General features: G+C 33.6%; 1 protein-coding gene across 1 annotated transcript; it reads left to right on the top strand.

The window, feature by feature from the left end:
* The first annotated feature begins 8377 nt into the window (after positions 1-8377).
* LOC149536029 (cullin-1-like) lies at positions 8378-17197 on the top strand. The gene is made up of 6 exons (XM_089806220.1): positions 8378-8494; positions 15816-15914; positions 16248-16437; positions 16597-16643; positions 16746-16949; positions 17060-17197. Exons 1-6 carry the CDS (start codon positions 8378-8380, stop codon positions 17195-17197), a joined length of 795 nt encoding a protein of 264 aa, XP_089662346.1.
* The last annotated feature ends 204 nt before the right edge of the window (positions 17198-17401 follow it).

The following is a 17401-nucleotide window of genomic DNA, read 5'->3' as shown; positions in this document are numbered from 1 at the left end:
AACCAAATCCCTTCAAAGGCTTAAATGCTTGATTCCTTGATTCTCAATGAAGAACTTGAATGGAGACAATGGCTTGGATGCTTCCTTGAAAATGCTTGATGAAATGTTTGCTTCATTGTGGAGATAATGGATTGTTTGATTTATTCATGTTCATTTTTGGTTGTCCTTTTTATGGTTAGAGAAAATGAGAGGAGGCTTCCTTATGTAGTGATCTAGGGCACAAACTTCTAGAGAGGCTGACATTGGAGAATTAAATCCCAATTAATCTTAACCCCAAGAAATGGACCTAGATTAAATGCAATTTAAAATTTTACCATTTCCGAGACCAAAGTAACTGACCTAGAAGTAGGAAAACAATTCTTTCTGAACCCGACATCTACAAATCATGGAACCTTGATAATTGGACCCTATGTCAAGGTCGAAATCAACCCTGACCTAGGTCAGGGTCGAGGTCAAACTTGATCTAAAAAGTCAACCTGTAGGGCCCATTTGCCGTTGCACCAAAAGCCATGACTATTAGTGAACATGGAACACCACATAATTAACCACCTATGGGCAGGGGAGCGCGTCGCATCACCCAACAATCTCCCCCTCGACGCGCATACCAAGTGCTTACGCGGGTCGGGATGGCACCGGGGAGATTTGAACCCATGACCAGGCCAAAACCAGGCTCTGATACCAATTGTGGGGCCCATTTGCCGTTGCACCAAAAGCCATGACTATTAGTGAACATGGAACACCACATAATTAACCACCTGTGGGCAGGGGAGCGCGTCGCATCACCCAACACAACCTTAACCCTGAGGTCATACATCTTAGGATCTTAGCCCAAAATGCTAGAAAAATACAGAAATAAAGTGGAAAAAGGGCCAGAAATAGGGGGAGAAAAGTAGAACAGGGGGAAACAACCAAATCCATGAAAAGACCTATTCAAGGCTAAGAAATGCTTCCTATACTAATATCATATTTGGAAAGCTATTATAAAAGCATAAATGATTACATAAGAAAGACAAGAGAAACACTATAAATAACATAGCTTCATGATCTAGTCCTACTAGCATGAAAGCAAAAAGAAAGAAAAGAGAAAGTGATTACTTCACCTAATAAGATGCCCACCTTACTCTGAATCACCTAGGGAGGGAGAGCCAAATAGGTGGCAAAACCTAATAGTTCACCCATAAACTGTGCTTGCAATTATAATGCGTCTCTTGACAGCTTCTCGAATACCCACAGATCCACCTTCTTGTATCACTATGAATATGAAATGTGTGTCTTATTAGGATTTAACAACTTATGTGCATTACCTTCGGAAGATTTAGCATATTGAAAACTGAAAAATGTGTCTCTTCAGGATTTAGCAACTTATGTGCATTACCTTCCAAGATTTAATATGTTGAAAATTTGAAAAATGCATGTCTCTTCAGGATTTAGCAACTTATGTGTGTTACATTCAGAGGATTTAGCATGTTGAAAAATTGAAAAATGTTTGTCTCTTCAAGATTTAGCAACTTATGTGTGTTACCTTTAGAGGATTTAGCATGTAAATTTAAAAATATAGTACAAGGGAGACCCTATATATGCCCCCCTCCTTATCGTGGATGTCTACTAGACATGATAAGGAAGAGGAAGAGTATACATACTTCACAATGCGAGGAGATATCTTGTTTAACAACAATGCATACCATATTCTTAGCGAGGGATATTGACCCCTACATCTAGGAGTATAGATAATTGTGAAAAGGATATGTTACTCATGGAAAAAGGATCCTCAAAGAAAGAGATCTTATCAATAGGACCCCCACCATAGAGGAGTGTTTTTAGATAAAATGTCATCTTTCAAAGATAAACCAAGTGGGAACAAAGATTCAATCATCAAGTCCCCTATAAATAAGAGGAACAGGAATCTTTGGAATGAGGAAAACAACTCTAACACCAAAACAAGGATAAGAGTTTATAAAGAACATAATTTGCAACATCGAGAAGAGGTGATGAGCTAGGACAACAACTTCTTGTATAAAAAGGTTATCCATAGTCAAAACATTTGTCAGTGTGATGAAATAATATTGCAATATAAATAAGTACCACTAAGTTAAGGAAAATAGTTCCCTAGACAAAGAAAAAGAAGGAAGAACCTTGCTCCTCGGGAAGAAGACAAGAGATACCTTTGCAAAACAAATGTCTTAGAAAATATATCTTGAATAGGTTCTATGAATGATTATAAACATAATACAAAGTCGTAGAAATAAAATATAGAAAAGATTATCAATTAAGCTATAAAAAAACATAATGGATCTTAGAGAATTGAAAGAAATACCTCTTCCCCCCCCCCCCCCCCCCCCCCCCAAATGAAGAGACAAGAGGAGAAAATATCTATTGTATAGAAAAATGAGGAGTAAAATTATGAATAAATCTCAAAGGGGAAGTTTCCTTTTTCTTCCATTTAATATCATTATGGATCAAATAAGAAGGGGAAGGTAATTTAAAAAAATTCTCACACATTGGCATCGTAAACTATAGTTTGAGCCTTATCATAAGTGTGGGAAGAACTAGGAATAGCAGATGGAGAATTGGGAATATGAATATTAGGTATTGGATTAGGAAGGATAGGATTAGGAAGAGTGTAGGAAGTATGGAGAATAGAAGACACAACTAGAGGAACACTTGGAACCACAATTGGAAGAGGGTTGGAATAAGTATAAGGAATACTATGGTAAGCAGGCTGTGAGGTAGGTAAAGACACTGGTGGAACACTCACATGAAGAGATGAAAGAGACGTAACCACTATAGGAGGAGTGTAGGTAGGAATTCTAGGTAAAGGAATGGATGAAGGTTCCACCCTAGTGACAGGAGATTTGAATCCCAAATCGTAAAATTCTTGAATTAAAGATTTGATACCACACATGAGATTAACACCTTGATCATTATCACAAAGGAATTTCATAAAGGCCTTCATAGCTTGAATATAATTTTGAGGATATAACATTCTAGGTGCATCAATATTGTAAATAGAGAAACATGAAGGTAACCATGCACACACCCTATGCTAAAGATCAATTGAAAAGGTTGTAGAGGAAGATGAAATAGGAATATGATCAATGCAGATCTCATTCGAACAATTTTCATCCTCATTTCCATGTACTCATTAAGGGATCTATCCTTGTTTATAATAAAAGTCTCATCAAAGTATTCAAAACAAGAATCATACATGTTGAACACAAAGTTACACTAAAAGTATGAAAGATGTAAATATTTTTGTATTTTAAAAAAAATATTGCAATTTTTTTTTGTATTTTTGAAATATAAATGCAAGAAAATAAATCTATTTTCATAAACATGCAAGATCTAACACAAGATGCAAATCTAACACCAAAAAGAAAGATTTTTCTATCACGGGTTCACCAAAATGAATAATGAAGGTGAACACACAAGATAATATGAAGGGAAATCTAACCCCAAAAACACAATAGGGCATCCAATTCCACAAAAGAAAAAGGGTAAATTACATCTAACAAAATGAATAGGTGAAAAATGGAGCTTTAACAATGCATCTAACATTTCCCACTTATTCATTTGTATTTTGAGTTGAAATTGAATAAGTAATGTAAATTTGGAAATGCTTGAAATTAGATAAGATAAAATGCATGCCTAATGATGGAATTAATTTGGAAATGCCTATTTTTTGATGTCCATGCATAATTTCAGGGAATTCTACAACTTGCTCTGGACTAGAAATGTCGAGATGGAGAAAACTCAGAAAACTTTTGTCTTTCTGAAAGTAGGTCGACCTTGACCCATATAGCGGGGCACAATCTTACCTCGGGGCACAATCTTACCCCTCACTGAAAGTCATCCCTTACCCCAAAAATTTGACCTTGACCTACACTACTCAGACAAAAATTATGTTCATGGATCCCAAAAGTTCACCGAAAAGGGTACTCAAATTTGCACTGATATTCATTGTTCCACACCTATACTTGCAAGAAAAAGGGCTTTGGCTTTTGGATGAGGGGTTTCCCTTGGTCAAACCCAAGTTTGGGATCAACCCTAATAATGAAATTGAAATAGAAATTGCAAGCAAGTAGTAGAATTAAATCTAACAATGAAGCTATGATATTTGATAGATATGCAATTGTATTAGAAATGTAAACAAGTATATTGATATGAAAGCTTGGACTCAATAATGTAAATCAAAACCTCCATGATTGTATGCTTGGAATCCACCTTGAGAGAAGAATAAATGGATCTTGAAAATGAACAAAGGATCTTGAAGGAAGATCACACCACCATGATGGTTAGATCTAGGGTTTTGAATGATGAATCTTGAATGCTTGAACCAAATCCCTTCAAAGGCTTGAATGCTTGAATCCTTGATCTTCAATGGAGAACTTGAATGGAGACAATGGCTTGGATGCTTCCTTGAAACTGCTTGATGGAATGCTTGCTTGATCATGAAGATAATGGATTGTCTGATATCTTCATGTTCATTTTTGGTTGTCCTTATTATGGTTAGAGAAAATGAGAGGAGGAGGCTTCCTTATATAGTGATCCACGACACAAATTTCTAGAGAGGCCAAAATTGGAGAATTAAATCCCAATTAATCTTAGCCCATAGAAATGGACCTAGATTAAATGCAATTTAAAAGTTTACCATTTTGAAGACCAAAATAGTGACTCAAAAGTAGGAAAAAAATTCTTTCTAAAACCCGACATCCGAAAATCAAGGATCCTTGAAATTTGGACCTTTGGTCAGGGTCGAGGTCGACCCTAACCTAAAGGTCTACTTTGACCTTGAGGTCATACATCTCAGGATCTCAGTCCAGAATGCTAGAAAAATACAAAAGGAAAGTGGAAAAGGGGCTGGAAACAGGGAAGAAAAGCATAACAGGGGGGAAATAGCCAAATCCATGCAAAGACCTATTCAAGGCACTTGGCATGGCCCTATACCACTTATTTAGAGGGATAAATGTTCTTAACATGGAAGTGCTTCCATTTTAAGATGATACAGGAGTCAAACCCTTTTTTCTTGCTTTATCCCCATAAAAGGGTGTACGTTGAAGTTGATGTATCTTGTGATCTTAAAGAGAAAATTAATATTCACGTCAGTGGTCAATGCTTCTCCTAGAGAGTTATTTATTTGATTTTACCCAAAACCTGCTATTCTTACCAATCATCAAAGCATGAAATCATGGATTATCCTTTAGCCATTTCTATAATGAATTCCTTGCCAAAGGAAACAACTCCCCTTCTCTCTTCTAAGGATTATAAATTAGATGAAGGATCGAGTATAGTGGTTCACAATTAAAGCAAACACACCTTGGTTCTTTCTTAAAAGTATCCAAATGGTTCGAGTTCGTAGTTACCATCCCAAGCCACTATTGAAGCGGTCAAATTATTCTAATGTTAAAAACCCCAACCAATAGGGGAAGAGCTTGATTAAGATTATTTCCTACCTTGTGTGGGCTCACACTTCTCAAATTTCATCAATGGTTTATGTTCAACCGTATTCTTTAAGCCACTATTGTAGCCATCATGGTTGAGCTAATGTTAGTGGAAAAAGTCCTAAAAATGATAGGTTGTTCTAGGGGAATCACCCTAATTTTCAACTAGCCTTATATTTCCTTCAAAATAGTTTCTCATGTCTTAGGGACAAGGATAATATGTAGGTTGTTGATACAAGAATTAAATCTCATGGAATCTAAGGGATCTTACAACCCTTACCAAGAAGTATTATGTTATGGATACTCATTAACATTTTCCTAATTTAAAATATTTTATGTCTTCATGATTTTTATTTTGTACCTTGTTATTCAACTAGATAGCCTTGTTTTTTCTTCTTAGCACAAAGTTGGAAGAGGAGTTGTTAATCTCTTTTCTCCTCAATGAAATTATTTAATTGTTAATCATAGCCAATTTGATCTGATGCAAAGATTAGTTTAGGTCCTCATGTTAGTCGACAACCATTCTTTTTGAATCATTAATGTTTGTTCTCTCAATGATTCTATAGAAATATCTCAAATGGCATTGGGTTGTTGTTTCTTTTCCACCTACAACTTGGATTATTTACATGGATTTCAATAAGGTTGAGTTGACATTAGATGAAGAAGGCATTATGTCTTTTCAATGGACATTCAAACAATGTGAAGCTTGGTTTTACATGCACAATAAATTGGGGCTTTTTGACTCAAGCATCAATCGATGTCACCTTTCTTGTACTTAGTACACTTGTTCATGCTAATTTTGAAGCTAGTACTGACATAAATTTTTGAAAAGCTAGATTGTAACATGATATTGACCCAATTTAATTTCACCCTATGGCAAAAATGAAGATTTACATACTTGTTTTTTCTCTTTGTAAGTTTGCTAGACCACTACCCTATTAGGTTCAACATTGATTAATAGACACCTCATATGCACCCTTCTAAAATGTAATTATTTTTTTAACATGCCATGAATGCATCATAAAGCTATAGTGGACTACATTTAATGGGATTAGAATCTTGACCGCATGCCCAGTTAGCCAATTAGTCAGATTACTTGGTGGAATGATATCATCTTCACACAGTGTGGTCTCTATGTAATGGTAGACAATTTGTCACATACTGCTGGCAATATTATAAAAAAAAAACCTAAGATTGGTGTGTTACCTTTGAAGCTTTGGATTCAAATCCATTTTTCTCAAACTTACAAGTTAGAGTTTCTCAACTTGACCACTAAAGGCAAGTTGTAGACTATCACTTTGCTAGATGAGCTCAAAACACGAATAAACTTTATTGGCTCAAAATGGGTGAGTTAGCTTATAAGGAATTATTTCTCTCTCTTAGAGCTCATTACTTCTCTTTTGGTATTAAACATATCAAAGAAGCCAAGTGATCCTATCCAAGCTATTAATTATTCCTTTAGCCTTTGTCAATCATTATGAGAAGGTGTTCACTTTGCGCATAAATCTTCTTTCCAAAGATAAAGCCCTATACGATTTCCTTGTAGTTGATCCTTCTTTCCTCTCAAATTATCTAAAGGCTTTTTATGGTTAACCATGCTAAGAACATACGTGTTCTTATGATTTGGGATCAAACCTATTTCATGTAATGTGTTTCTTGTTCTTGAGGAATGTTCTTTTTACAATAATACAGTTTTTTCTTATTGATTAAATCATATTGATTTAATTATCTAGTCACTTACTATCTCTAGTTTAATTATGCTAAACTTTGGGCATATAATAATTAATTATTTTATTAATTATTATCATGCAACCCAGGTTAGTTGCCTATTAGGGTCTTGATCTCCTTTTATAAGGATTGATCTCTTTGTAAAACTTTTATTCACTTTTGATAATAGCAATTTCTCTTTTTACTCATAAAAAATGTCTCATCTATAGATCTAGGAATTCTATCCTCCATAGCTTTTACTTCTCTTTTATCATGACAGGTGTTTGCATGTAGGTGATTCTTGGGATCCATGGGGTTGATCACAAAATTCTACCCTAAAACAAAAAAATTGCTCGCAAAAAGGAGTCAGTGTGAGGGAGATATTGTTGTTTGAAAATCACCTCTGTAATTATTTTTCCTTAATTGCCGCTGTCGTGCCTCCAAAAATCAAATGGCTCTAGATTTGGCCTTAGATGTCCAATTTGGATGAAACAAAATCCAATTTGGGGGTTTTTTTTTACCTTCTGAATGTGATGCAAATATCTGATTTGCACTAGCAAGCTTCAATCTTCACCTGGAAAAATCTCTCCAACTGGCTTGATGGTCAAAAAAAATCGAAAAGTAATGCAGATTTGATTTTTTTTTGTAGAGATGTAGATGAAAAAAATACAGATCTGAAAATTAAATGTACAGATCTGCAATGGTCATACCAATTCTACAAATTAGGCCTTTCAGTGCTGATTTGCAAAAAAAATTTGCCTCAAATTCGACTATGGCCCAATATAGGCAAATTTATAGTCAATTTTTACCGAATCGATGTTCCAAATGCAATGGCAAGATCTGCTTTGGCTCTAGATGCTCCCAATATCTGTGGATACTCTGGATCTGGGTCGAGATGCTGAAGCAAGAATGGTCTCAAACGATTATGTGAAGAGAAACTCCCCAAGCTCTAATACCATGTAAGAATTTGCCTTAGGGAAAAATCACCCAAGACCAAGGAACTCAAGCACAAGCACAACAATAGACCAAAAGAGTATGATCAGAATAATGACACTAGTACATTTGACCCCATTTTTAGACCAAAATTTTTGACCTTCTATTAAAATATTTTAGATTGGTTGGAATATGCAAGTTTTTTATTTATTTTTGAAATCCATGCCCATGTTAGTCAAAATTTTGACCAACACAAGCTTCATATGTTAAAATGAAAAAGGTCAATTTCCCTATTTACCATGGGCTCACTGGGTTTCCTTATTGATAATACTGGAGGGAGGTCGCCAAACATTTTGCCCAGGCCATGCTTCATGTACGTCGATGCAGTAGCAAAATCCTATCAGGGCAAAGAGGAGGTTTGTGAGATCACTCAACTGGCTAATTGATATTGGTGCTAGGGAAGGAAGAGTTGAAAGGGGCAGAAAGGAAGGTGAATCTGGCCGAATGGATGCCTTTTCTGATTTGATGCTTCGCTCAACTTCTTTCACTGGTATAATGGAAGTATTCAAAAACACCAATCATGACATATAGAGAAGCAAAGATCTCTCTTTCATACATTTTTCCCCCCTTTCCCGCCTTCTTTCACACTACAATAGCTTTTCTATAGTAGTTGAGATAGCTCCTTATTAGGGTTTGTCTCAATCATTTCAAATGCGCCATTACTAGGGTTTCTCTAGCCCATTCTTCTATTTATAGTGGGTGAGCTAGGATTCAAAGACCCATCTTTATCTTCTAACAGTTGAGACAAGTCCTCATTAGGGTTTCTCTGGACCACTCTAGGGATTATAAGGGTTTTCTAGATAGGTTTGATTTGATGGCTTATTGTTTATGCCATTTTGTTCCTTCATTTTGCTTGATTTGTAAAATTGTTAGCTCCACATATACTTGAGTGAGAATCTAAATTAAGTGCAACTAATATAAATGAAATTTAAATATGATGACTTTGGCATTCTTGAAGTTAAGGAACGTGTCTATTTTTTCACTGCAATTTTTTTTTTGTTTCATTGGAAAGAAAACACCGAACACAAGATTTTGAAACCTACATCACAATTCATGTTCTTTTGTTCCTTTAAGAAATTTTTTGCTTATATCCCATAAATTAAAAAAGTTAATCTAACCTTTGACTTTTATCAGTTGCAGATCAACCTATCATTCACAGAGACATTAAATCTTCAAATATTTTGCTGACAAAAAATTTTAGGGCTAAAGTAGTTGATTTTGGCTTTTCTTGCCTTGCTCCAAAAGATATTGGTGCAACTCATGTTTCTACACAAGTCAAAGGAACAATAGGTTATCTAGATCTAGAGTATCTTAAAACCTACCAACTTACACACAAAAGTGATGTTTATTCATTCGGTGTCTTGCTAGTTGAAATTATAACTGGGAGACGACCAATAAAGAAAAAAAGAGAGCTCAGAGATCAGATAAATGCACACTAGGTAAGTCAAAATACTTCCTATTCAAATCATTTTTGTAGCATTCACTATTTGGCATGAATTGCCATAATATTGGATATCAATTCACATATTTACATATTTTAGTAAATTGAGATGAGGAACACAATAGGAATGTTTATGACAAAATGCTCATTTCTATTTGCAACCTGCAATAATTTGAAAAAATAAACAAGATTCTCATTATCCATATGCTTTGGTAATATAGGGACGTGACATGAGCTTTATAATGAAATCTCAAGTATTGTTCTGATTTCTTTGGTAGATTTATAGATTATAATATATATTTCACAAGCAACACGGTACATTTTTTTAAAACAAATGATATATATTTATCCTTGAAATTCAAACTTTTGCTATATTAAAGCCAAAAGTTACCATGATCTTTACTTTCCATTGCATCAAGCACGATTTGTTATATGCTCTAATCATTTTATACATTGTTAACTTTCCACTATGAATTTTTAGTGAAGGAAAGAGAGAATTGCAATGTGGTAACAAAATAAGTAGGATTTCAATGTGTAATATGGCAAGTATTGGTGAGAATTGTCAATCAGTTATGATTTACATCTTTGGTGGTTCTAGCTTTTTGTTAAAAACTAGAGTAGCTAAATTTTGTAGAAAAATCTTGTGCATTCAAATGCAGATTTGGGAGCTCACAAAGATCAAACATGCAAATTATTAACTAGAAAGATATTAATGAACAAAATTCAACTTGCATTAAGGTTATAAACTATGAAATAGAGATATTAAATGCACAATCTTCAACTTGCATAGATATCAACCATGACATGAAGATATTTGTTGCATTAAATTTATTGTTGAAGATTTTTAAAATTATAGTTTTATTTCAAATTTCATATTTTGAAGAACTTGTTTGATCTTGAATATTCAGTTGAATTTATCTTGCCTCTAAATACAGATGTATAAATTATTAGTATTGGAGCTCTATTTCTCATGACAGATTTTGAGTTTTTGATCACTTCATGTATAAATCTTTTAGGCTCTGAACAAATTTCTGGATGGAGATTCCATATTAATGTTAGATCCAAAAATAAAAAGAAACCCTACTAAAAACTTGGTGATAGAGAAAGTTCTAGAATTAGCATTCCAATGCTTTGCCCCTTCTAAACTGGATAGACCAACCATGCAAAGGACTACATAAATTCTTTGGAATATTAGAAAAGATTATCAAGAATTATTAGCTTCAAATGGTGAAGGTGGTCAACTTCTTCCACATCCTCTCGAGAGAGCCATGGAAGAAGAATCATCATGTGACATGAAGGAAATCATTCAAAAGATTGAAGCTCTTTGATTCTGAAACAAACAAATGCCAAGATTGATTCTTCAATGTTTACACAATCATCTTTGTGCATCACCTTATGGAAATCTTTGGTAGAAAAAGAATCTCCCCGAGAATCAATGGACATGGCTTAGTTGTGGCAAACTCCTAGGCAAGCATCAACTACATAAATGTGTTTCCATGCTTGCCTTGCACTTAAACTTGGGCACGTCAAGGTGAGAGTCCTAGATTGTGTGCACTTAAATTGATATATGAATGTATGAATGCAAGAATATTTCTTGTCCAATTTTTCTTATGGTGTTTAAATGTGTATGCAAAACACTTTTCTTTAGTATGAGGTTTTTCTGTTAGAGGAATTCTACAAATCTTGTCCTGTTGGTAATAATATTTGAGAGATTTTCAAGGAACACTGACTAGATTAACCATTGAGAGAGTATTAGCACAGTGTTTGAAGTAAAATATTTATATGCTTTCTTTCAAGTGTTGGTTGGCTATAGCGCTTTTGTAGGTTTTTCATGTTTTTGCATCATCTACATCTCATTTGTGGGTTGTTCTAATTTACAGTCCCAATTGAAGATGCAAACATTTTCTTTTTTGAAATTTAACTACATCATATGGATTTTCTATTAAGGAGTGGTTAAAAGGCTTGGCAGTGATTTGGTTTTGATCAATCAGGTATGCTTCATGTGTCCAGACTTTGCCTACTTAGAATTTAGCTCTTGTTTATGGCCTATTATTATTATGAGCTTTATAAGTTTATATAATTCATTTCTCTGTTAAAAATTGCTATTACATTTTGGTTTTCTTTGTGTTGTACATAATCCAAATTAGCCTGACTGTCTTGAACTTCACTTATTCATCTACGAAAATGCTTTAAATTTTTTAAACTTATCTCTCCCTTATGCCACTTTACATCTTCCAGATTGGTAAGGGATTTCTCCTTTTCTACTGTACCAACCATTCCAATTACATTTGATGATAGTGATTATCTATGCTATGGCCCTTTTTATATGTTCTTTTTTGGGCTTCTTTTATGTAAAATATCTATGATTTGATTATGATCCATAAGAATGGGGATTTAGGCAAGCCTCTTTTACAAGTTCTCAAATCTGTTTTAACTGGAATCCATCTCTCTTCTTACTTCAGCTAAGTATAATTTATTAAGATCTAAGAAGGATTGCATGCAATAGCATTGTTTGTCAAGATAGTTGAATGAAATCTATCAATGTATGAAGCAATGGCCTTTTTTTAGAGAGCCATCAACATACTATTTGAGAGCATACAATGTTTAAATAGGCATGAGACAAAAATGATTGCGGGGTGAAATCTTCTATTATGTTCTTTAGTTTATCTTCTTTTCTACTAGTCTTTATACGATCTCTTATTATAATTGTAAAATTCTATTTAGTCTCTTTTTTTGTCACCATAAACATCATAAATAGAAGAGACATGTCACTTGGAGTTCCATCTAAACTCTAGCAAGTCTAAACAAATTGGTTATGGAGGGAGGAAGTGGTCTTGCTTACCCATAAGCATACATCTCAAGATTTTTAAGATTGGCAAAAGAGGTAATATAGAAAATAGGTGATATAGAGGTGCTCTAGTATGGTTAGATTTTGTTTCTTACTTGCAAGCTCTAGGCTCTGCAATTTTGCTACATAATTGGAGTTTATAGCTAGGAGGGATAGATATAGAAAACTTGCCAAACTCTAATGAATTTCACCTTTCTAGTTACTTGGAAGCTAAGCATATTATCTAGATTTCTTAGCTTATTGGGTGACTTTCTTTAGTAATTTTGGTAGGTTTGCTTGTTTCTTCTAGTTCCTGCAATACTATGGTTATTTTCATTGGTATTGAGACATACCATGCCTTTTATGCTTTAGAATTATATGGGGCACAAACCTTACCAACACGTAAGGTTTAATGTTGCCATTTTTTTTTCTTTTTAATCGAACACTATATATATTGGTAATTAAAATGATATTTGTTACATATTAAAAAATCCAATGAAAATAGTCATACTTTGAGAGTTTGAACAGAATAATGGTCCAGAATAGAAATTGTTATATTTTTCACAAATGTTGTAATGTGTTGGCTTATCATTTTTATTCACCTTTGGTGTTGTAGGTCTGCATGTGCCCTACTTTGCTTTAAAGTAACTCTCTATTGTGTTTGACTAAGTGTTGTTTCAATTCTATCAACATAGTTGTTGTTTCTCTTGCAACCATTATAATTGACTTTAATGGGTTTCTTCTAGACATTTTACAGAGCAACCTTTAACTTGTAGCTCTTTACAGTTTCTAATAAAACATTTCTTTGTAACTACTGTTGTTATTTTTAAATGTTATACAACTTAAATCCAATAAAAAAATACACTATGATAATGTAATAATAAGGATCAATGACTATTTTTTTCATACGCATCCTTTGTTTCCTTGAGATGCTTATCTAGTCATTAACCGAATAAAATTTGAAAGATTTGTCAAAGCCTAAGGAATTTCACTTTTCCAGTTAAGTAAAGAAAATAAGCCTCTTCAACTTTCCAATTTAGAAGGGATAATCTCTGCAGACAAATCCCATTGAGATTAAACACAGTAATTGGAGTTTGACTTTGGAAACCACCTAAAAAACATTTTAAAAAGAGTAGCTTGAGCCTCCTCAACTCTCCAATATCAAATCACCATGACTAGGATCCCCTTGATAATCATCCAATGCTATATCTAGACTAGCCATCTTGTCATAATCTAAGTTGGCCCACTATTCATTAAGTCACATATTTTCTTTATTCTACAATTTGTGCATTGCTTCTCCAAAAACAAAAGCTTCAATTTTTCCTCTATTAGGAGCTGCCATTTCTCTTACCTTAGACATTTTTCCCTTATAAAAATTCCTTAAGTAAAGCTATAATTCTTGATTAGCAAATTATGATTTTATTTATTTGGAGGTTGAAATTAGATGTTCAATGACAATGAGTATTATTAGGTACGATTGGAAACAAATTCCTAAATATGAATGAAAGCTAAAAGAGTGATGCAATATTTATTTGTCTTCCATGACTGAGAAGTATTTGCTATCTTATACAGTTTTGGAAAGCATACATAGTGCATTATGTAAGAATTTTTGGCCTCATTCAGAATATGAGATTCATTCCCCATAAGACTATGGTGCATGATTGCTTCTGCTTGCATTGGAAAATTTGTGATGATTTAAATCAAATTCTAATTAACAACTACTGCCATAGCTGGATGTGAATAAGTTACATACTTCTCCTACATTAGTTTGTACTAGTTCATTGCTAATATCAACCATGGTTTCATGTTCCCATTGTAATGCACAAAAAATCCACCATCTGTCAGCTACATATCAATGCTTGAGTAATAGGTTTATCTTAGTAGATGCCACTAAGGATCAATTGGTTCAACTAGAATGTAAGAAAACTTGAAGGAAAAATGTCTAACCTCTAGAGAATTTGATCAACTTTCTCGTGCTTTTGATAATGATATCAGATTGCCAATTAAGCTTTCTTCCATATAAAATAGGCCCACCCACAAACATTTGCGTTGAAGTGAGAATGAATTTTGATGTTAAATAATTTGAGATATTTATGGTACCAATGAAATGCCTCATAATAGGTTTCAATGTGACCAGTCCCACTTTGATATATATCTTTAGAGGAAAAGTCTAGTGAAGTCTTTTTGACTCATAAGATCATCATCTAGAAAGACTGCTTCCAACTACAGGGTATGGCTAAGGAATATGGAAACTTAAATGTTTCAATATTGAGTGGAACTTTGGGTTCTAAATCTTAAAAACACTCTTCATATTTTGAGAACCTTCAAAGTAATAGTTATGTGTTTGCACATCTTGTAGTTGCTTCATAGTAGAGCATATGGTGCATTGTGCCAAGTAAATTCATCTGCATTCTGCACTTTTGTTGTTTCTCCCTTGTTTCATAGAAAATCAAGTCTTCACATCGCCATGATTGACATCATTGGTGTGTATGGAAGACAAACTGCTAATGATATTCAACATTCTCAATTGTTGAAGTCACCACCATAGATATTGTAGGCACATTATTAAATAACACATTGATATGTTAGGATTGTGATTTTGCCCATCTATTTACTTCTGAAGTTTATGATTTTTGGACCATTCCTTAATCTTGTACCTAAAAATTATGTAATCTTAGGCATTGCCATCACAACTAACTATTCTAATGTTGTACTCTATAAAGTGGCCACTTTTACGTGTTCTACCAAAGATTTGGTGCATCTTGTAGCTGCTTTATCTAGAAATCTTAATTGAGAGTGTGAGAATTGGCGATAGAATTAAAAAAATTTCATGGTCAAATTAGTGAACAACAAATGGATTTGATGGGGGTTGCATTATTTGGTAGAATGTAGAGGACTTTAGAAACTTTAGCTAAGACTAATGTCTGTCCATTGGGCCAGAGTCACCTCCTATTACCTAATTTATCATTACCCTTTAAATCTTGAATTCATTGCACAACTAAAATGCATCCCCTTCGGAGAATATTTAGCCAATCCTCTACTCTCTCTTTTTTTGGATTGTTAAAAGGCCAAGGCCTTATTGATTGTGTATATTAAAAGAATGAAAAAATCAATCCTTCTTGTCTAAGTTCTTATTTTAGACTAGAAAGCTTTAAAAAAATACCACTAGGTGGAAATGATTGCATTTGTTTCTAATTGCCCCTGTTCTTTTTGGGAACTCTTAAGTTTGTCTTGCTGTCACAATCTTCCAAAGCTACTGCTATGGAGATGAACATTTTCATGAACGCATCTTCAAATTTTTCATTCATCTTCAAAATCTCTTCAATATTATTTTGCATGAATAACTCTAAATTATCGAAGAGTTGCACTAGAATTTGGAATGAATGCTTTTCTTAATTGCATATACAAGACTATATATAACATGTGTACAGAGAAACCTCCTCAGGATTATTTGCAGCAATTGCATGACAAATACATGGAATCTTTTGAAGAATATATAAATTCAATGGTTAGTTTTTTTCTCTAGAACTTGGATCTAATTTTTATTAGTCTATGATGTATGCACCATTGCTTCTGTAGATAGTAGCTTTGCTAGTATTGTATGCCTCTATAGCTATCTAGAGGGAAAACAACCATCTTTGTATTGGAGATTTAGCAAACTTTGTGATTAGTTTGCATTGTAGATACACTCTGAATATGCTTAATTTTCTTTGTGGGCGTCAAAAATCCTTTGTAAAAGGCTTTTTGATTATCTTCTTTTTATTTCCATAAATAACAAATATTTTGATGCATGCAAAGAATATTAATGGCCCCTAACCAAGTTCTTAAATGTTAAACACAGGTTCTACCAGCCCTAAGGGAGAAGCATGCTGAGTTTATGTTGAGAGAACTAGTGATGCATTGGGAAAATCACAAAGTAATGGTTCTGTGGCTTTTTCATTTTTTTAATTACTTGGACCACTACTTCATTGCAAGGCACTCACTGCTAGCACTAAATGAAGTTGGTTTAATGTGCTTTCATGAACTGGTCAGTATAACTATAAATATCCAATATTGTTGCTCTATTCTATATCTTCATATTGTTTTTCACCTATTTATCATATATATGGTCGTAGGATTGATATTTATGAGTAGATTAAATATGTTAAATAACATTAGCAATTTTGGAACAATGTTTTCCCTTTTGCAAGTCTACCAAGAAATTAGAAATAATGTAAAGGATGCAATGATAAATCTGGTATATTTCTAAAAATGTTGATGATTTTTCAATAGTTCTTTAGACTTTTGAATAATTTTATTTATTTACTAAATATGTTCTTATCCACAAATGTTATCTTAGATTGATAAGGAATGTGAAGGAGAACAAATTGATTGGGTTTTGTTGAAAAATGTTCTTGGCATCTTTATAGAGATTGGGATGGGTAGCATGGAGTTCTATGAAAAGGATTTCAAAGTACCCATGTTGGAAGATGCTGCTTCTTACTATTCTCGAAAGGCTTCCTCGTGGATTCTAGAGGATTCTTGTCCAAATTATATGCTCAAGGTCAGCACTGAAGGGGGAGTTAGGAAAGGAAACATGATTTGACAATTTTGTCTTCTATTATGAAAATGCTCTTTATCTAAAAGTTAATGCATATCAATATTGTACTGCAGGCTAAGGAGTGTTTGAAGCAAGAAAAAGAGAGAGTTGCCCATTATCTGTGTTCTAGTAGTGAACATAAATTACTAGAAGTAAATCTTTATAAAATACACTTTATTTCTATGAGAATCCATGGATTCAGTCAACCATAAAAATGTTGCTAATAAATAGACATGAAATTTGACTTGCTTGTTTTAGAATTTAGATGTTCAAGTTTTTATATAGTACTTCCCAAGGCTAATGTTTTGTGCTTGATTTGGATATTATGCTTGATTTTGATATTGTGCTTGATTTATTTTTAGAATTTAGATGTTCAAGTTTTAAAAAGATATTGTATTTTATTTCTTTCTTAGCTC

The sequence above is a fragment of the Cupressus sempervirens genome, chromosome 10, assembly GCF_028749045.1.
Source record: "Cupressus sempervirens isolate cs-2001-9-10 chromosome 10, ASM2874904v1, whole genome shotgun sequence".
In the NCBI taxonomy this organism is placed as follows: domain Eukaryota; kingdom Viridiplantae; phylum Streptophyta; class Pinopsida; order Cupressales; family Cupressaceae; genus Cupressus; species Cupressus sempervirens.
This window is presented reverse-complemented; position numbering and strand designations above follow the sequence as displayed.

Excerpts from the sequence above, each read along its gene's own strand:
- LOC149536029 (XM_089806220.1), top strand. The coding sequence starts at position 8,378 with ATGGGCTCACTGGGTTTCCTTATTGATAATACTGGAGGGAGGTCGCCA. Across the intron at positions 15,915-16,247 it reads AAGAATATATAAATTCAATG|GTTCTACCAGCCCTAAGGGA; the intron begins GTTAGTTTTTTT and ends TGTTAAACACAG. Across the intron at positions 16,438-16,596 it reads GTGCTTTCATGAACTGGTCA|TCTACCAAGAAATTAGAAAT; the intron begins GTATAACTATAA and ends CCCTTTTGCAAG.